At 36.2% G+C, this 20,523-nt stretch overlaps 3 protein-coding genes and 1 non-coding gene across 6 annotated transcripts; 2 read left to right on the top strand and 2 right to left on the bottom strand.

Moving 5' to 3' along the window:
* On the bottom strand, positions 4,981 to 8,263 carry LOC18591440 (mitogen-activated protein kinase homolog NTF3). The gene is made up of 3 exons (XM_007017559.2): positions 7,781 to 8,263; positions 7,070 to 7,537; positions 4,981 to 6,084 (listed from the first exon to the last, which is right to left on the bottom strand). Exons 2-3 carry the CDS (start codon positions 7,490 to 7,492, stop codon positions 5,389 to 5,391), a joined length of 1,119 nt encoding a protein of 372 aa, XP_007017621.1. The 5' UTR covers positions 7,493 to 7,537; positions 7,781 to 8,263; the 3' UTR covers positions 4,981 to 5,388.
* Positions 10,114 to 10,186, bottom strand: TRNAF-GAA. The gene has a single exon. It is a non-coding gene; the product is annotated as a tRNA-Phe (tRNA).
* Positions 10,331 to 15,353, top strand: LOC18591439 (AP-4 complex subunit mu). 2 transcript variants are annotated; one of them, XM_018126219.1, is made up of 13 exons: positions 10,331 to 10,563; positions 10,855 to 10,949; positions 11,187 to 11,390; positions 11,917 to 12,033; positions 12,118 to 12,246; positions 12,695 to 12,806; positions 13,199 to 13,302; positions 13,387 to 13,491; positions 13,598 to 13,692; positions 14,005 to 14,092; positions 14,254 to 14,314; positions 14,398 to 14,471; positions 15,074 to 15,190. In XM_018126219.1, the coding sequence occupies exons 1-13, from the start codon at positions 10,512 to 10,514 to the stop codon at positions 15,170 to 15,172; spliced, it is 1,335 nt and encodes a 444-aa protein (XP_017981708.1). In that variant the 5' UTR covers positions 10,331 to 10,511; the 3' UTR covers positions 15,173 to 15,190. The 2 variants fall into 2 exon arrangements, with proteins under 2 accessions (XP_017981708.1, XP_017981707.1); XM_018126218.1 differs by having other exon boundaries at positions 10,332 to 10,569; positions 15,074 to 15,353.
* On the top strand, positions 15,667 to 19,937 carry LOC18591438 (omega-hydroxypalmitate O-feruloyl transferase). 2 transcript variants are annotated; one of them, XM_018126217.1, is made up of 3 exons: positions 15,667 to 15,796; positions 17,710 to 18,189; positions 18,895 to 19,937. In XM_018126217.1, exons 2-3 carry the CDS (start codon positions 17,761 to 17,763, stop codon positions 19,822 to 19,824), a joined length of 1,359 nt encoding a protein of 452 aa, XP_017981706.1. In that variant the 5' UTR covers positions 15,667 to 15,796; positions 17,710 to 17,760; the 3' UTR covers positions 19,825 to 19,937. The 2 variants fall into 2 exon arrangements, with proteins under 2 accessions (XP_017981706.1, XP_007017618.2); XM_007017556.2 differs by lacking the exon at positions 15,667 to 15,796 and having other exon boundaries at positions 17,422 to 18,189.

The raw sequence follows: 20,523 nt of genomic DNA, 5'->3' as shown, positions 1-20,523 counted from the left end.
GATGAGAAGCATCGACATGTTTACTTGTGCCCTCAGATATTTAGTTTCTTCACTTGCAACGTAAGAAAAGTGAATGGAGAGGCTAAATTGACATCCCTCCATTAGAGGAGAAAAAGGCATCGATAATGGGAAATCCATGGCCTGATTTCACTAGGATCCATAGCATCCTTCTTGATAATGACCACTGATCAATATACATGCCGAAAACACATTGATATCTCCTCGTGCTCGTAGTTTCCCATGGCTATAGGTAAGTAGACTTTCCACTTGGATCACTTCGACAATCAATGGCAAACAAAACAGACATAGAAAGGAAACCAAAACCCGAACTCGAATGTAACAGAAAAACAAAGTCGAGGGCTTAAAAATTATATAAAAAAGGAAAATAGGGTTGCTAAAAGTATCACATTCACCTCAATTATTGCCCCTAGGAGAGTAAAGTGTTGTTAGAGTTTAGTGTTCTTAGGGGTGGTAATACTGTGATTTGATTTTATTGGTGAACAAATGCTGGTCCCTCCCAGATTGTGACAACACGAAAGAAGGTGCAAAAGATCCCTGCCTAAAAGTTTTTTTTTAAAAAAAATCACAATAGCTTAACAATGAGAGTACACATGGATAGCGCTCCTCCAGGCATTGGTTTGGGCTTGATCAGGAGCTGTGACACCATTCTTTCTGGTCTTGTGTTGTCGTACTAAAAGTTGATTTGTTTGCTGGGTGTTGTTTAAGAAACTTGAAGTTACTTGAGAGAGTTGAGAACCACAAGCTGCATAGCTAGATTTAGGCATACATGCCATCTCTCTACACTTGCTCATTGTCCCACGTGATTACTTTTTGTTTGTAGACATTTCTAGTACATTCAATTCAAACCTGATCTAATGTATACAAATTAAACATATAACGTGATTCAGACTAAATTCAGCGATTTGTTACTCTTCGTTAGCATGTTTGAGTCTCATTTTTTTTTTGCCAAACTTCTTGAGTATCGGATGAATCATTAGCTTGAATTTAAACCTAAAAACTGGTTTCGGTCTATGTCTAAGAGGATCATTATTCTACACGGACGACAAGGCTGTTGGGCATAAAGCATTGAACAAGACAATAGCTGATAGATGCAGAAAAAGATTGTTACCTAAATCTTTTTATTGTACAATTATACTTTTGAGACCAAACTCCTATGTGTCAACATGATCAAAAACCAAAAAGAAAAGGGTAGAAAGAAGTTCTTTCATGTAGAAAATTCTTTGTTGGATTACAGCATCATAGCTATGGCTGAATTTGGAGACAATTCTAGAGGTGGGAACTGTCAGAAAAGGATGTAAGATTAGTTCATAATGTTCAAACACATTCTAATGAAAGCTGCTTATGCAAAGATAGATACATATCAAGAATCTTAACCAAATTTGGCCTTTTCCCCCCTCGAGAGGTGCAAGAGGCAACAGTATATGCTAGTCGAGTACCTTGCATTTTATATCTTGGCCTTACCCTTATTCAGACTCAAAACAAAAATATCTCAATGAATTAATTAAGGGCTGATCAGCAACAATTCTAAAACAAACACTTTTAACTTTTCAAATGAATATTTTTTTCAAAGAAAATTCGAGATGACTTCAATTTTAACAGTCTTTACAATAAATTTTAATTTTGATTACATTTTTTTAAGTAACATATCTTTTTATGTAGCGAAATCTATGGAAGAACGATGTTTTAAGGATGTACGTGAGGTGAAATTAACACCAATTTGGGCAAGGAATTAGAAGGAAACTTCAAATTGGTTTTCCCATGAAAATGAAAAATGTTAGCCTACCAACTGTCCCATGATGAATGGCGATGGAAAGGAGATAGACAAAGTGGTCAAAGACTCACAGGTGGCTATTATCTGGTGGTGGTCAAAAGAATATGCTCTTTTCCAATTTTTTCAAAATTTATTGTTCATTGATGTTAAGTCATTGCCCTCCCTTGTATCTTCTAGAAATTAAATTTAAAAATATGCATAAGCCCTTTTAGTATTTTTTATTCGAGATTAATATTTAATACAGTCAAATTTTTCTTTTTCCTTGTATGTTTTGATGATCTTTTGGCTCCTTCCTAGCTTTTTGATCTTATAATGGCAAAAGTGTTGTTACAAATATTGGAAGGAAATGATTAACTTCAGTTTCAAGCCATGATTTTCAAAAAGTGGAATCATGAGGGAGGTTGCTAATCTGAAACAAAAGAACAGATATACAACCAAATGCTGCCAATCTGCCATTACTCTTTCACTTTTTTCCTACAATCTTCTTCTTCAATGATCAAAGCAATATAAGGGTAGGGATGAGAGAGAGAAGAAAGGGTGCAATGGTCGGTTTTTGTAGGGTCAGAGAGGAGTCCATTTCAGCTTTTGCCAAAGGGGTCCCTGAAACAAGTTTCGATTTCGATTTTCCATGTAGTGATTTTCACATGTCTTCTTATTTCTTTTCTTTCCTCTTCCTTTTTCTTCTGTTCCCCAATTTCTTTGGGGGGGATTTAGCTTTTAATCTAAACTTCGTGGGTTGGTCACAGAGTTCCTTTTCGCCTATCAGCTGACACGGCCTTCTTTCTCTTGACAGTAGATCACACCTGCCCTTCCCAAATATATTTTGGTCTTTATAGATAACAGAACTCTTTGTTCTACACTCATTAAACAAGAATATATGATCAGAACCCATGAAACAGAATCTCGGAAAGCTTAGATTAACGATTGAGGTTTGGAGATTGTCATGCAACAGATTTCTGTGACAAATATCTTTTTGTTCGGATTATGAGATTCATTCTATATCTTTACTGGTAATTAGCCAATAAGCAGCAGTCCATGAACTCTCCTCAGTTGGTCAAGTCAGGATCGCTTTGTTGGACTAGTGGTGCTCAAACACAAGGCTGAGCCATAACCCACGTGCTACTTTAACGAGCAAAGACGAAAAAAGCAGCCATCGACCTCCAACCATGCACCTTTAATCTTTACGGCTCCAACGTCCCAAACAGAAACATCCCCTAAAGAAAAAGCAGCGATAAGGGGCCTCCTATATCAAGCTCAATCTTGCATGGAACAGTAGTGTAAAGGTGATTATCAGAGTAAGGTCAAGATGCTACAGAGCTGTCATGTTATCTAATCTTGGTCCAGGTTTCGTATCAACTTCCATATCTCCAATGGGATCTTTATCCCAACCATGGAATCTGCCTTCACGGTGAAGGCAAGCATGTACAAAGTACGTATATCTGCAGCATTTACCAAAACCTTCTTTACCAGCAGATATTCACAAGTCAATCTGATCATCGAGTGTTATAAAGTAGGGATTCAAGAACAAAGAAAGAACTAGTATGATATTAGATATATCAAATGATTAACAAGAAGAAGATTATTACAACTTTTTCCAAATTATCCCGTTTGCCGCAATAAGGAAAAGGAAGTTGTAGACTAATTCACTAGGTGCATAAACAATTCTGTCTGCTGGAACCAAGATTTACATGAGAAAAGTCATAATCTACATGGAAGCATATACAAAGTACCTGGTCACATTGGGAATGGGAACCCAAATCAATATCTTTTTTTAATTCTAATTGTCATAACTCGAGAAAAGAATACAGATTTTTATATGGAGGAATCACATTCAAAGTGGTCATATAAATAATATTATTCTGCTAATTCATACATTCAACCTGTCAATCAAGGCAGTCGAAAACCCCAAAAAGCCACACCCAAAGTAGTCTGAAACAAGCCCGCTGTTTTCTACATGTAGGCATGTGAAACTGTACTTGAAAATAAATAAATAAATAAAAGGGCTAACAAAGAATCCCATAATCTTTAACCTTTTTAAGAGTTCAATCTTATCATATCCGCATCTGCTTAATTTTGCCCAGCAAATTCCCGTACATCTCGCAGAAAACTTTGGTCCATATAGGCTCATAGCTGTTTTTATTTTATTACCCCATTTTCCCATTCATGGAGCATATGCCATTTGATTTGCTTCATGTTCTTTCATCTTATTTTTTTAAGGCAAAAAATACCCAATTAAGGATTCATAAAGAAGATTAATATGTAAACAAGTTGGCAAAAGAATATCAATCAATCAGCAGTTTGATGCTCTCTGTTTTTTTAGTGATCCGATCTGATCTTTTACCAGCTTAACTGAGTTCTTCCAAATAACCATGTGTACATTGTCAAAGAAACAAAGTATGTGACACTCAAAGTATTACACGTGAAGGGTACCTGACAATAATGATTTGCAGATCTTCTCTGTTTCTTTCTAGTCTCTAGACTCTAAGCGACTACTAGAATACTGCAGATGATTATTTACTACAATAATTTGAAGTGCCCCTCAACCACAAGAACAGGAAAAGGTGCTGGTAATTGGAGCAAAGTTGGAAGGGTTGGGTCCGGCCGTAAAAGCACAGGTTGTACAAAAACAAAGCTCAAGCAGCCACCGGAAAGGCAACAGCACGCGGGCGGGGACTGGGGAGGAGGAGACCAGCATATCAAAAGTGGACCCGGCTCCTGTTTGAGGTTTTTTGTCTATATCTATCTTTAAAAAACACAGACGTAGGGACAAAGTAAACAAATTGGCAGACCTTAGCCTGCTTGACCAGCCCCGTTCCCAATTTCCATCCTTCCCAGGATGTATATGTGATAATGTGGGCCTCATTATCTTAAATGGTTTATCCTTTCTCGTAGGATAACATATTCAGGCTTAAATACCAGACAAATGGAATAAGAACATAGCTCTAGGCCGGCAGATGATCAGACCACAATGACAGTGACTCCATCCCAGGACATCGGGCCGTGGTTTTGGTTGCTTTGGGTCGTTGGGCTGGGTTTCATCCCCTTAATCATTTTCGAAGTTGTCCAATCCAATGTTCAGAAGTAGTTACAGTATAGAAAAATACAGTACCTCGTATTCTCATAAACCCCTTTAAGCCATGCTTCTCCATGAGCCATCAGCGTAAGTGAGGAATTGCAGCAAGTGAAAGTTCAACAGCCAACATAGAAAGAGTTTTTGCTTTCATACATATAAATTACACTGCTGATAATGATAGTTCTTGATGTCTAAACTTAATTTACATAAAAAAAATAAGTTCGTTCTCAGAGAGTTAGACACATACAACAGCAACCTTATGTACAAGTTTTTTTAAAAGAAAACAGGCATCTACAGTAAAGAGCTCAAGCTCCTAAACAAGCTCTTGATACAAAATTTAGTTCTATCATGGATCATCAGTGGACCACTTATACATCACGTATGTTTCTCCAACATTATTAAAACCATAGAGGAGTCACAAAGACATAAATGTAACAACTATTACCACCAAAAAAGAAAACGCTGCCTGTCAGTAGTGAAACAACCCTGTAGGCTTGGTTGCAGAACCAAGAAGAGGAAAAGATTAGGCGCACACCTCACCATTGGATGTAGCAGCTTCGGGATGGTAATGAAGCATTTCCTTCCACATCATCTCCCTGATCATCTCTTCACCTAAATCCTCATCTATGTCAAGGTCGACTGGCACCTGGGCCGGAGGATTGCCGTTGGGATCGTACAAGGGTGCCATGTAAGGGTGTTGGAGTGCTTCAGTTACACCAATCCTTTTTGAGGGGTCAAAAAGAAGCATCTTTTGCAGTAAATCAATTGCCAAAGGATGGGCATTTGGATAAAGACGGGAAAAGGGGGTTCCAGGAGAATATGAGAGTGATTTGATGTATTTCCTTGCCTTAGGGTTATCTATAAATTCAAGATCCTCCTCCTTCTGGCTGCCAAGGATGTTGATGATAAGCTTAAGTTGGTTGAGACACTCTGTACCAGGGAAGATGGGTTTCCTGCCAAGAAGCTCTGCAAAGATGCATCCAACAGACCACACATCAATGGCTATTCCATAGTTGTCGCAGCAGAGAAGAAGCTCGGGGGCCCTGTACCAGCGAGTGACAACATACTCTGTCATGAATTGACCCTTGGCATTGCTAGTGCGTGCTAGTCCAAAGTCACAAATTTTGAGGTCACAATTTGCATTGATAAGAAGGTTTCCAGGCTTCAGGTCACGGTGGAGAATGTTTGCTGAGTGAAGATACTTCAGGCCTCGAAGCAACTGCAAGAAGAAACATGAATCACTACCAAAAAGTACATAATTTTGTTATATTTGATTTCCTAATTACAAAGGAAGCATTAATGCAGAATTGCAGAACCTCAATCCCACCATAATTATCTCAACTGAATCACTATATAAAACACAGGTCAATATACACTGTAAGTCTCTCTATGTCCAATGACTGATAAAGTGGCAGTCAGGCAGATGCAGCTACATGGAAATATGCTTCCTAACAAAATCAATTTTGAATTACAGTATGCCAATATTAATTTGCAATACAAGAGTATCGATGCATAATCATACCAGACTCTGTTAGTGATGAAACTAACTATACTTACAATATCGGGCCAGTCCATTATGCCTGAAAGCTAGAATGCCTAGAACATGTTGCTCCTAAACCTATCATGAACTAGCTATCATCATGTCTGTCCCTAATTGTTGCCTAATAGTGTTAAATATTGGAGATCAGTTAGCAGAAACGAACAATTTTCTCCATCACTATGGTTCTCAGAGTTAATATAACAAGTGGACAGTGGTCCTACTGGGTGACAGGAAAATTGCTAGAAAGGTAAGCACATAAAACATCTAAACAAAAAGTTATATAGGTGTACAGGGCATAAGCTATAAAATTATCATCAGGTAATGTGCTGGCAATACAAAAATCTACAACATAGCACCCAAATTGTAAATACACAAATCCAAAAACTTGACCATTTAATTTCTTGCTTCTTTGTCTAAACTTCGTTTAAGTGAAATGCAATGAAGTTTGATGTAAAGTTGATATCAAGGAATGCTCTATTAATACATCACACAACAAAATGTTTAGATCCTAAGCGCACGCATTCAATTTGGACCTTTTAGTTTCTTGGTCCCTTATGTAACCTCCATTCAAGGGAAATGTAATGCCATATAGCAAGTGTCCTTATCCAAATTAACAATCTTAACAGCCAAATATACATGCCTTTGCAAAGGGGTTGCTAGATACCTGGAAGAGGAAATACTGACAGTGATCATTTGTAAGAGCTTGAGAAGACTTAATAATCTGATGCAAATCTGTATCCATAAGTTCGTAAACCAGATAAACATCTTTGAAGCTTCTCCTATGAATCGGCATCATGACATCTTTCAAAACAATCACATTATCATCTCTGAGATGCCTAAGTAGCTTCAATTCACGCAACGTTCTCAGTGCATCGACGCGATTTTCAAAGGCATTGTGTATCTTTTTAATGGCAACTTTCTCATTGGTTTCCCGATTCACAGAAGAGCAAACGATACCATAAGCCCCTCTACCAATAGGCTTGATGGGCACATATTTGGTGTCGATTTCGAACAATGTTTGCCACATGGAATAGTAATGTTTTCCGTGGTAATGAATACCATTTGGAGGCTCAACTGGAGTTGCCATGTCCTGCTTTTACCAAAATTTTGCAAAGAAAGCCGTGGAAAAACCCTGAAAAACGAGATTCTGTTACACACAAAACTGTGCTGAATAAGGAAAAAAATGTTTCTATTTTGGTTTGACTTTTTTGCTAATTACTTTCCTTATTCTTTTCAGTTAATTAGTGGAAGACGTCTACTTCATTAAACAATTAAAGGAAATTGAAAATAGTTAACAATTAAAGGAAATTGAAAAGGGAAAAAAGAGCAATAAGGCGAAAGAACAAAAGGTAGAGACAGATCTTTAATCTTTTACCTCTTTCGGGAAGTCCAAGCGATTCTTCTTTACTCCAAAATAACTGAACTTTGAATTTTCCCGCGATACAGAAGCATCACGCATCCGATACTCTCAGGCTAATCCACGTCCGAATTCATTTCAAATTTCTCCGAAACGAGAGTGAAAAAGTACTAAATCAAAGCTCCATTTTCTTCGATGAAAACCCTAATTCGAAAACGACGTCGCCAGGTACCGATCTCGATTCTGTGAACTCACGTGAAGCTCGACCGCCAAAACCTTTCACGGTCTCGAAAATTCGGAGAAGAAACACTTCCTTTTGCAACGTAATTATATTTCTGTCAACGATGAGGTTCTGTGGGATCTATTCAGGGAGGAAGATTCGTTATCTCGTCGCCATCAGAGCAAACGACGAAATCAAACAAATAATTAGGATTTTATTTTATTTTCTTAAAATTAATTTAGTTATTATTTATTATTAGTAGCCGCATTATTTTCGCTTTGAATAGCATTTACCCAGCACCGGGTTTCGCTCCTGTAACGACAGCTACTGGGATAGTGGATATTTTGCAATTCATGTAGTGGGCCCGCTGCAGCAGTGGGCGAGGAGATTTTTTTATTAGATACGAAGGAAACTGGGTGCGTACGGCGTCGTTTATGGTTTGCTGAAGCGGGAAATGATTCTGTATTTGGTGACGGAAGGAAACTGGATAAACGATGGATATTCGGGACGACTGGCGCGCGAAAAGGACGCGTGGTTGGATTTGGTGACGGAAGCAGCGAGTTTAGGTGTTCCTCGCTAATTAGTTGCTTTGACTAATGATGTTAATGCTACTGAATAGGGATTTGGTCAGTTGCCGTCATATGAGTAAAGTTCATTACTATGATTTATAAATTTATTTTTATTATTAAAATATTAAAATATCTAGACTATAATAAAAATTCAAAATTTAATATAAATTATATCAAAATAAACGCGAGGAAGAAAGTATTTGGATACCATGTGAACCATATCATAGTATGAAGGTTTGTAAGATTTGAATTAAGAGCTTTAGCTTCTTTCATTTATGAAAATAAACAATTTTTTTTTTTGAACCATATGGAGTAATTGTCTTCATAATGTGCACAATCTCTATAGTAAGGAGTACTATTAGTATCTAATTAATATTTTTGATGACATGACTAATTAATAAATTTTGTTAGTAATGAATTGATGATTTTTTTTGTTTAAAAAGAGGATTAATAGTGTAGTTTTAATAGTGTTTGCGAGTTTATAACTATGTGTACATATAGCATAATACATGAAGTGTGACATGTATTGAATGGTATTAACTCGAAAATCGAGAGTTCAAATTAATGACAATGTATAATTAAGTAATATAAATATTAAAGTTAAAAATATAATTTCTCATGGCCGATATATTCATATTGATATTTGATAGTACTCTTTATGTTAAAAAAAAGTTGTCACTTCTTGACTTTTAATTTTTTAAAAATTTTAAACCTTGGATTTTTTATTTTTATATTTATAATTGTTGAAAATATAAATAAAATGTGTTTTAAAAAACTTTGAATGAAGTAATTATATTATATTTTTAAATTTAATTAATTTAATTATTAAAAATAATAAAAGCCAAAGTTGAATAATTTTGGCCAAAACAAACTTAACAATTGATAACTACATTAAGATAAAAGAGAGTGCTATTTTAGACTATTGAGCAATTTTCAATGCAATAGTACACCTATTTTATAAGCTCTCAAAAGTCAATTTTATTTACAAATAGTTAGCCTAGATAAAAAATTAAATTTGAAGAAAATTAGTGACCAAATAAAAATATAGATGTTGAAATGTTTTTTTATTAACGAAAATAGCTATATTTTTTTATTATAATTCTAAATTATCATTTTAAATATTTTTATTAGTAATACTAATAATATTGATCTAATTTGTTAGAATTTTAATTGCATCAAATAAATTTTATTGAAATTAATTTTTATTATAAAAACTAATAAAATTTATCTCATTTACAAATAAGAATAGTGATTGCATTGAATAAATTTCAATTCTTATAATATCGAATAACTTATAGATTAATATTACAGAATTTTAATTAATATAATTAAAATATTAATTATTTTATATATAATTTTCTTTTTATTGAAATATTATATATATATAAATAGTTAAATAATTAAGTCAATAAAAAATGTTAAATTGCAGGAAGTGTAGTCAAACTCGCGACCTAAAGATCTTCGGTCGCCCTCCCAATTGAGGTATCCATGCATTTTTTATTTTTTTCCAATAAAAATATTTTTTATTTAAACAATTAACTTCACATTAAGTCAATAATTATTGCGGTGAGCGTGGATCGAACACGCGACCTTCAGATCTTCAGTCTGACGCTCTCCCAACTGAGCTATCCCCGCGATTTTGTTTTTATTTTTAATTAATATATTTAGTTAAACAACTAACTTTACAACACATTTCCATCGCTCTCCCAATTGAGCTATCCCCGCAATTTTAATTTTATTGCTGAACAAATATCATATTTCTTCTCCTTTATCATAAAGTCTATTTGTCGGTCAAACCGTAACACTGAAGTCAACTCTCTATAATTCTGTTCATTCGATTACTAATTTAGACCCTTTATTTACTCAACCCAATTTTACAACAAAAACTAAGCGAGAGTCCAAAGAAAATCGCCATTTTAGCAGCGAAAGTTGATCGGACCAAGGTCTCACTTATCTAGCCATGATTTCGCAGCTTTTTGTGCTTTCTCAGAGAGGCGACAACATCGTCTTCCGTGGCTGTCAGTTCCTTTTTATCTCCGTCAGCTTACCTTTTCTTTAATCCATTTTTATTTATTTTAATTTTAAAGTTTCCCAAGTTCATTAGCTGCTGCATGCATGTGTTAATTTAAGCTCTGTTTTTCTTTGTTCCTTTTTAACTCAATTGAATTTAAACTTCAGACGAATATGTAAACGAAAAAGAAAAGCAACCAACCTGATGACTCTAATAATAATCGTAGCATCGTATGAATTATTTGCTCTTTTTTTTTTTTTATTTACATTTTTAATTTGTTAATGCCAAACAGATCGTGGCGAGGTGCAAAGAGGAAGCGCGGAGATTTTTTTTCGCAAAGTGAGGTTCTGGAATGATGATGGAGAAGGCGATGCACCTCCTGCATTTGTAGGTATTTTCTTTATAAAATCATCTTCTGTAATACAATTTTTTTCCTGAATTAATTGCTATTATTTTTATAATTTATCAAAAAGAAGTGAAAAAAATCGAAAGAAAAAAAAAAGAATTTGCTAAAAGAATAGCAACCAAACAGAGCTTAACTCGTTAAACATTATTCATAACTGACATTTTGCGCCTGCAATGTGATCTTATATGTTTTTCGTGTTTAATCTTCATGGTTGATAGAATGTGAACGGTGTGAACTACTTTCACGTGAGGGTTTCCGGACTATTGTTTGTGGCAACAACCAGAGTTAATGTGTCTCCTTCTCTTGTTCTGGAACTTTTACAAAGAATTGCACGCCTCATCAAAGACTACCTCGGTGTTCTCAATGAAGATTCTTTGCGGAAGAATTTCGTGCTTGTGTATGAATTGCTGGATGAAGTCCTTGTAAGTGTTGCTATTGTGTCTCTCTTTCCTTAATGAATTCAGCATAGAAGCATAGGCTGCTACTAGATTGTTTCTCTGCAAGCAAATCAGCTGTTTTTTATATGTACTATATGGCGTTAATTTCCAAAAAAAAAAAAGGCCACTTAACTGTATTGGCTTAATCTTTACACTGCCATCTTCAAAGACGTGCTTACCTGTCCCCTTTTGATGGTGAATTTGAAAGTTTTCTTTAGTTTTAAGGATCTTTTTTCCTTTCTGGGGGTATTCTAGTACAGTAAGTTATTGATCCGAACATGGCAGGCAAGTTTGTGGTAAGGTTTATTGTTGGAAGGGTCCTTGAGATGATCTTTCCTGCCAAAGTAGTGGGAAGGAAGGGGGAGATGGTTGGGGTAGATTAGAAATATTCTCATTAAACTAAAAGCCTAGCAAACATGATACTTAGTTTCACTAGGCATCTTGAAAATTTTCTATGTACTATTGTGTTATTTTCTCCATTACACACAAGTGCTCCTTGATTTTTATGCAGGATTTTGGTTATGTGCAAACAACATCAACTGAGGTTTTGAAATCATATGTGTTTAATGAGCCAGTTATGATAGATGCGGCCCGTATGCCAAGCCTTGGTCCAGCTGCTATCTTTATGGTATAAATTAATATTGCAAATCACATACTAGTGATATCTTTATTGATATTCAGCTTAAATAGGTTATTGATTTTCTATTTGCAGCAAGGCAACAAAAGAATGCCAGGAACAGCTATTACAAAATCAGTTGTGGTGAATGAGCCAGGTGGTAGGAGGAGGGAGGAAATTTTTGTGGATGTAATAGAGAAAATAAGTGTTACTTTCAGTGCTAGCGTGAGTACTTTCATTCATTTGCCTTAACATCAACATCGAGAAATTTGTGCTCTGTCATACCTGATGTCATTTAGTTGCAGAAATAAACTGAGACATTAGACTGCATTTTTAATAATTTTAGTTAGACTGATGTAGGTTTAATTGACTTCCATGGAATTGGTTTGGGTCTGTCTTTTAAGACAGCATGACCTGCATTGGCCCCACATGCTTCATATAATGCAAGGAACATAATAAATTTGCTCCTAAGAGTAGATAGTTTCATATGGGCTTATTCACTTCTTCTAATAGTGGTCCTTAATAATTTCAAATGCTTCGGTTACTTATTCTCAATTTGTTTAATAGTGATAATTTGTTTTATTGGCCTCATATTCGTATTTCATCCCTTTCCACCTATCTTGTTTCTATTTAAGTGTATTCCATGTTTTGTTAATCAATGTTGGTTTTACAGGGGTATATACTTACTTCTGAGATTGATGGCACCATTCAAATGAAGAGTTATCTTACAGGCAATCCAGAAATTTTGCTTGCTCTGAACGATGACCTTAATATAGGAAGAGTTGGTAAGTCAATCTATGGTATTTTATCAACTCTGATGTTTTAGGGCTCTTTTCTTTTCCTTTTTTTTTTTCAGGTGAAGTCATATGACACTTTCTGGCTTTTGATTATTTTTTTTGCTTAAATGGACAAGATATTCGATAAATATATCAGAAAGGCAAAAGCTGCATGAGCATAACTTTCTTCATGACTTCTGAACTTGTGAACTAAGAAAAATTTCAACTCTCATCTGTCTAGAAACTGAGTTTAAATCCTTATCATGTCATCCAGAATGATTGATGAGTATGATCTGTGACTTTAATTCTGGTTTGTTTCCTTCAGAAGAATGTTTTCACCATTATGTGCCAATGCATTATTTCTATGTTGCATAATATTTATTTGCTGCTCTTTGCAACAGATTATCGTAGTTCATATGGATCAGGTGCTGTGATTCTTGATGACTGTAATTTCCATGAATCAGTACAACTCAACAGTTTTGATATTGACAGGACCTTGACTCTGGTGAGAGTTCATTTACAAATCCATAGCTTTTTTTTTTTTTTTCATTTTGTCTAGAGTATTCCATTGCCAACAACATTCTCACAGGTACCGCCAGATGGTGAATTTTCTGTCATGAACTACCGAATGACTCAGGAATTCAAGCCTCCTTTTCGTATTAATGCATTGCTTGAAGAAGCAGGATTGCTTAAGGTGAGTTAAGCTGCCTGTATAACCTAGGTTTTACACTTCAAGGTGTTTTGTCTTCTGTTGGATTTAAACTTTCAGTCTGCGTTGTATCTTGTGTACTTCCTCTCAGGCAGAACTAATTCTGAAAGTACAAGCTGAATTCTCCTCAAGCATTACTGCAAACAGTATTCTAGTACAGATGCCAGTGCCAACATATACAACTAGGTATTTCTGTTAACTCTAGGTTACATCCTCTCAAGGGTGAATCAACAGGGTTCAATGCTTGCTTTTCAGCATAAAGCACTTCAACAAAATTCCTTTTGTAAACTTTTCAACTATTTCTTTGATCACTATATCTGATGTCCAATTGCTCAAGTAGACTGGAGAATTCTAAATTTATAGAGGCACCTTCACATTTAAAATCGTGAATAAATGAGTAGATGTGACAAGACAAAGTGAAGCAAATTATAAATGATGCAGGAGTCATACTTGCATCAATATTACTATTGACTGTTTTTTGGAACAAATTAAATATAGAGTTAGCCTTGACTTGGAGCCTGGAGCAGTTGCAAACACAACTGATTATAAGGAATCAAGCAAGAGACTTGAATGGGGTTTAAAGAAGGTAATTTTTTTTTCTTTGGTGCCCCAAAGGATAGTTAAATTGAAGTTTATGCATTTGCTAACTTGACCTGTGGTAAGGTTTCTCCCTTCGGATACATGCTCGCTTTATGTTTGAGTCTTCAGTCATATACATATAATTTACCAGGCTGTGGTATATTGCAGATTGTTGGTGGATCTGAGCATACTCTCCGTGCAAAGCTGACATTTGCACAAGAACCACACGGTTAGATGATTCTATTTTAATTTGTCATTTTCAACTTGACTTTTTATCTCATAATAATCAGTGTTGTGTGTTACTTGATACAGGGAATATCACCAAGGAAGCTGGGCCAGTGAGCATGACTTTCACAATCCCAATGTACAATGCTTCAAGACTTCAGGTTAGAAGTTGACCATGTCTTGGTTCTTTGCATGAATAGAATTAAGTTCTGTTTTTGGTTCTATTGTTGAAATAATGTGCAAAGCACTCAAGATTCGATATTAATTGGAAATTTTTGCCCATGTTAATGTATAGTAATAGGTTGGCATTCATGCTTATCCCTTGTTAGGTGGCATTTCTTTCCTTACATGCGTGTGCTGCAAGCACAGGCACACATGCTCAATGTTTAGGGAAATTTGTATTTCTTTGCTTCCATGTGATTTCCATCCACACGCTGCGATCACCTTATATGGTGGCTGACGGACAAGTAGGAACTAAAAGTAATTGATTTCTTGACTTAAATTTCCAAAAAAAAAAAATTAAAGGGGAGCGAACATTCATGCACCTAGTTACAGCTTGCAGGTGAAACTAGGTGAATCAGAAAGTTGTGTATTTTCATATACTTGTATCATCTACACCGTATAATATCTGAAATCACAGCATAAAGAAATCTAATGGAGGCTGCTGGATTCAATTATACATTTCTATATTTATATGTTACTGTATGATTTGAATGATTTCGATTTTCAAACTATTTATCTCTATTTAATTTGTGGTGCTCAGGTTAAGTACTTGCAGATGGCAAAGAAATCAAATACCTATAATCCATATCGGTGGGTGAGATATGTCACAGAAGCAAATTCGTACGTTGCTCGACTATGATTATCGGCAGCTCATCTCTTTGTTTTTCCTTTGTCAGTTCCTTTCTTAATGGCTCATACACTGCACATGACCTGTAATATAAAAAAAATAAAAAAATTCGATATCCCTTAAATAGATAAATTCCGATCTGTCGGCTCGACTAAATTGACTCAACGTCACCGGCTAAGCTATCATTGGTGCACCTGAGTCTCCATTCACCATGCATTTGTGTTTTGGAATCAGCATCTTAGGCATGTCTTGTCCTAGGGGAGGAATATTGGATTTGGAGATTGGCTTGTCTCCAAACGAACTAGTTGATATCCACTGCATAAACATGGTGATATCCACTGTATTCAATTTTTGGGGCCGAATGACAGATGATTGGAACTGCTGGGCAATTTACTTGTAGGGGGAACTTGATCAAAATTTGTAAATTTCCACTGTTCACAGGAAATCTCCAAGGACCGTAGCATAGATTTCGGAACTCGATTCCCTCTTTACCCCAAATCCAAATTTAGAGTTAAAAAAAGTAAGTTGAATGGTCTAATCTCTCGCTCATGCTTGGAATTGGTGAGCACGGTTGCCTTCCGAAAGTGGGTTCCATGGCCTACTTAGAGGTTTCCCTGCTCCTTTCTGCTCAAAAAGGTAACTAACTCTACTACTCAGATCTCAGATCCCAGATTTTCTTTTCTTTCTGACTTTAAAGTTTTATACTTTTTAATATTGCTTTCCCCCGTCAAAGTGTCTACCTTTTTTTTTTCTTTTTATTTATTTATTTATTTATATTACCATATATTTATGATGCTTCGTTTTGACTACTCGGGGTTGTCGACAGTTGGAATCGCATTCAATCATTTCAATCAACTAAGCTTTATTTTTTGGTACATATAATCAACTAAGCTTTGTTGAAACTGGAAACGAAACAAAGCTTTAGATATAGAAATTAGCATAATGCTAAATGTGTCAACTAGCATAAAGAGAGAATGCTGAATCTTTTTTCGTTAGTTGAACTTCGAGGCATAGTTTGGATGGGACGAATATTAAAACTAAATATAAGGTGAGGCGGCCAAAGTTTGATGGGATCAGTATTCCTAAGCATAATTAAAGGTATGCTTTCAAAAGAAGTCGGTTTCTTTAGTTTTTTTCTTTTTTTGGTTTTCCCAATGATATTTAACATTTCAGATTCAGCCTTCCCATCAAAAAAAAAAAATCCACCAGTTGGGTTATAGAGAGTTCAAAACAAGTTTTTTCTTCCTTTTTCTTGTGGGGGGAATTATCATAATTGGATGGTTTAATTGTTGATTGTGGTGATTAATTATTATTCTTAAATAAGAAATAATTCCAATAAAAAAAATCTCGGTGAAACGCTAAATGTACACAAAGTGAGACAGAGGCACATGAAGTCCATCATAAGGCCACTCTGGAAGCTGATGATGCAGTTCCCTAACACCCAAACAGGAAACACAGTCCCCCAATTGTCCCACACACCACTCGCCAAACCCTTCAGATTATTTCGGCAATTCCTTCCTTTGGATTTTTCACCCTCTTTCTGTTCCTTCTTGTGGCAAGATACGTTGTTTTTCTGCTTCCGAACACACCAACCCACACCCCCCAAACCCCAAATCAAGACCAGACCAGTTTTCCATCAATTCATTTAAAAATTTAAATGCAATGGTTTTAAATAACACAGATGCTGTCCTGGAATATCATGTCCGTATCGTAAAAGATCTTATACAATGGTGTCTGAATAATGAATGCATGTTTTTCGGACTGATGCTCTACATGCCTCCATTGAATCTTACACTTTCCCCCCCACTAACAGATAATACATAATTAGGGTTGAAAATTTTTTCCAAGTCATTTCATGTAATGATTAATGAAATTGAAAAAAATGGGACATATTTCAATAAATTATAAAATATATATATTTTGTATTTTCGATATTTAATCAAATATGAATATATGATATGATTTATCAATTTATATTGATACTATGTGGCCAATTTTCAATGTAGAGCTAAAACCAAGAACCTGGGCAGTAAGCATCGCCCTGCTTTGCTCTGTTGTTGGTGGGTTAAGATGGTTCAGAGAAAGGCTCAGGTCCATGTTTTTCCAAGACCCAAAAAAAAATAGTAGCAGCCCAGAGTTTGAGTCAGGAAAAAAGATTCCACCGCGATACCCAAAAAATAAAATTAAAAAGGGCGAAAAAAAAAAAAGAAAAATAGGTTTTGTCATGTGAATGAAAAGTGCTTAAGTATGGTAAATGAAAAAACAATTAAAGATTGAGCTTTAGCTTGTTATAAGTACACATATGCGCGCTATCTTCTTACTTCTTGGCCCTCTCCCCCTCTCTTCCCCTCCCTAAAGGAATCTGATCGTACTATCACCATATCCAACCGTAGATCTTCTCCTGTCCCACTGTTTTTTTCTCTCATACTATAGTCTACAAAGCTCTGCCTTCTCTGTCTCTCACTATCTCTCTCTCCATCCTTTGTCTTTCAATCGAACTCCTCTGACCTCTCTCTTTTTTCTCTGTGTTTCTTTCTCAACTGTTGCAGGGAACAAAGAGCAAAAAGAGTCATCAAAGGGAGGAGCAGAGGTAATTGAACATGTTCAAATCTCCAGAACTCCCAGATTGCTTTTACCAAAACCAGCCAACTTTAATCTGTCCCAACACCCCGACCCCAAAGCATTCCCTGTATCTCTCCAACCTTGATGATCAAAAGTTCCTCAGATTCTCCATTAAATATCTCTACCTTTTCAAGAAAGCTGTTAGCCTAGATATCTTGAGATATTCTCTCTCCAAAGTTCTTGTAGATTACTACCCGTTAGCCGGGAGGTTGAGAACATGCACACTCGACGATCAGAAGCTCGAAATTGATTGCAATGGTGAAGGCGCCGTCTTTGCTGATGCTTTCATGGATATCACTTCCGATGAGTTCCTCGAGATTTCCAGGAAACCCAACAGGTCTTGGAGGAAGCTCCTTTACAGGGTTGAAGCTCACACTTTCCTTGAGATCCCTCCCCTTGTAGTTCAGGTCAGATGTCATTTCCTTTTTCATCCTTTACTAGTAGTAGTTTTCCATTGACAAACTTATGAAATAGTGGTAAAGTAGTTGATATTTTTAAAGATTGACCTTAGTGATAATTAAATAATTCTTGGTTCCATTTGTTCCTTTCTTATTCAATTTTCAATCTGGGAATTAAAAAAAGGAAATCATTTTAAGTTGATCAGATTCCCAACTTAGCTTAAATGCTCCAAAATCCTCTGACTTTACTAATTATAGATAAATATAGTTCCATTTCCATGTTCTTCAATGTGATCTTTTCTGTTTAGTAACAATACTATATCTTTCCATTTCTAACGCCGACCCCATCAAAATTCTGCTTCCGTACAAAGCAAACGACGTCACGCTGTTTCTCCTTCTGACTTCTGCCTGCCATTACTCATTGCATTTGCCGACGGCACCGTTTTTGGGTACCCTTTTGGTTTTCCTTTGGCCTTTTGTGAAAATTGTACATGCTCTTTTTCAAAGAAAATGACCCCAAGACGTTGCTCCTCTCTCTTGTGTTCCTTTCACTACCGGTTGGTGGTGAGCCTTTTTTTTCTTTTTACCCTTTATTTTTCTTTTTTTACAAATTATTTCAAGAAATTAGTCAAATTTGAAATTATCCGTAAAATTAAACTTTACCTTAAATTTTCTTTTGGACTTTGAATTTATTTGTAATTTTTCATGGTGCAGGTAACGAATCTCCGCTGTGGAGGTATGATCCTCTGCACCGCGATTAATCATTGTATATGTGACGGCATAGGCACATCCCAGTTCCTGCACGCGTGGTCCCACGCGATCACCAAACCAACACTCGATCTTCCCATCATACCCTTCCACAGCCGCCACGTGTTGAAACCCCGACATCCTCCTCAAATAACCCACACCCACCTTGGATATACCAAAAATACCCCCAAAGACGATGCCCACGTGGACATCAACCAGTATTTACAGTCCCAGCCACTGGTGCCAACATCCTCAACGTTCACCGCTTCCCACGTCCTCCGACTCAAACGACAGTGCGTCCCGTCCCTCAAGTGCACAACCTTCGAGGCCCTGGCCTCCCACACGTGGCGCTCGTGGGTTCGATCCCTGGACCTGTCCCCTTCCCTCAACGTCAAGCTCCTGTTCTCCGTCAACGTTCGGAACAAGTTGAACCCGGAAATGCCTCAGGGGTATTACGGCAATGGATTCGTCCTCGCCTGCGCTGAGACCGCGGTGAAAGACTTGGTCACCGCGAATTTACACCACGGGGTGAAGCAAATCCAGCAAGCCAAATCCAGTCTAACCGACGATCACGTGAGGTCAATGATCGACTTGTTGGAGGACAAAGATGTCAAAACCGATACTTCCTCGAGCCTGGTAATTTCTCAATGGGCTAAGTTGGGGTTGGAGGATTTGGATTTGGGAGAAGGGAAGCCATTACATATGGGCCCTTTGACAAGTGATATTTACTGCTTGTTTTTACCGGTGGTTGGTAATTTTGATGCGGTGAGAGTGCAAGTATCAGTGCCAGAGTGTGTGGTTGAAAAGTTTGAGTATTATATGAAAGAAGGTTTGGATAAAGAAGAAAATGGAGATATTAATGGGTTTCATAACGGAGAACAAAATGGTTTGATTTGAAGAAGGTGCTGCAAAGTTTTTTTTGTTTTTTTTTTAACCCTCCCCTGGAAATAATGCGAGACACTTACTGTAATTTGAGTATCTAAAGGTGAATATCTGATTGCTTTTTTATATTTCGGAAAAGTACTTAAATATGCTTTTATGTTGTGCCCAAAACATTAGTAATCTAATTTTTTATTTATATAATGAGCGATTGATTTAATCGATTAAATCTTTTAATTCAACCGTAAAAGATATCAGGTTCGAGTTCCAGCATAATTCGGAGGTTAAAACATTTTTTTTGTTTCGGAATTTTTTTTTAGGTTCCAAAATGATGAGAATAAAGACCCTTAAAGTCTAAAAATAGTCCACTAGTAATTAAGTAGTGACAGCTTGAGGAAGTGATGGACCTTATGATTGCACATGCTATGCCATGACAGCCAAAGAAGAAATAGAGCAAAATCATGTAGAGCAATGTTTGTTTCCCTTTTGGTGGATTGCTGTTGGTTGATGGCTTGTACAAATGCCATCTTCCACTACATGTGTCGACATCCCACCATGTTAAAATGATCCAAAACCTGTCCCAGTGTCATATGTTTACAGTGTTAAAACATACTTATCGAATATATATAAATTTATATTCATAAAAATTTCGATTAAATGGGTAGTTTTATTGATGATTTTAGCTTTATATATTTCATTCTAAATTTCCAATATTTA

The sequence above is a fragment of the Theobroma cacao genome, chromosome 8 (assembly GCF_000208745.1).
Source record: "Theobroma cacao cultivar B97-61/B2 chromosome 8, Criollo_cocoa_genome_V2, whole genome shotgun sequence".
NCBI lineage: Eukaryota > Viridiplantae > Streptophyta > Magnoliopsida > Malvales > Malvaceae > Theobroma > Theobroma cacao.
The sequence above is the reverse complement of the archived record's forward strand: the minus strand, read 5'-3'. Positions and strand labels throughout refer to the sequence as shown.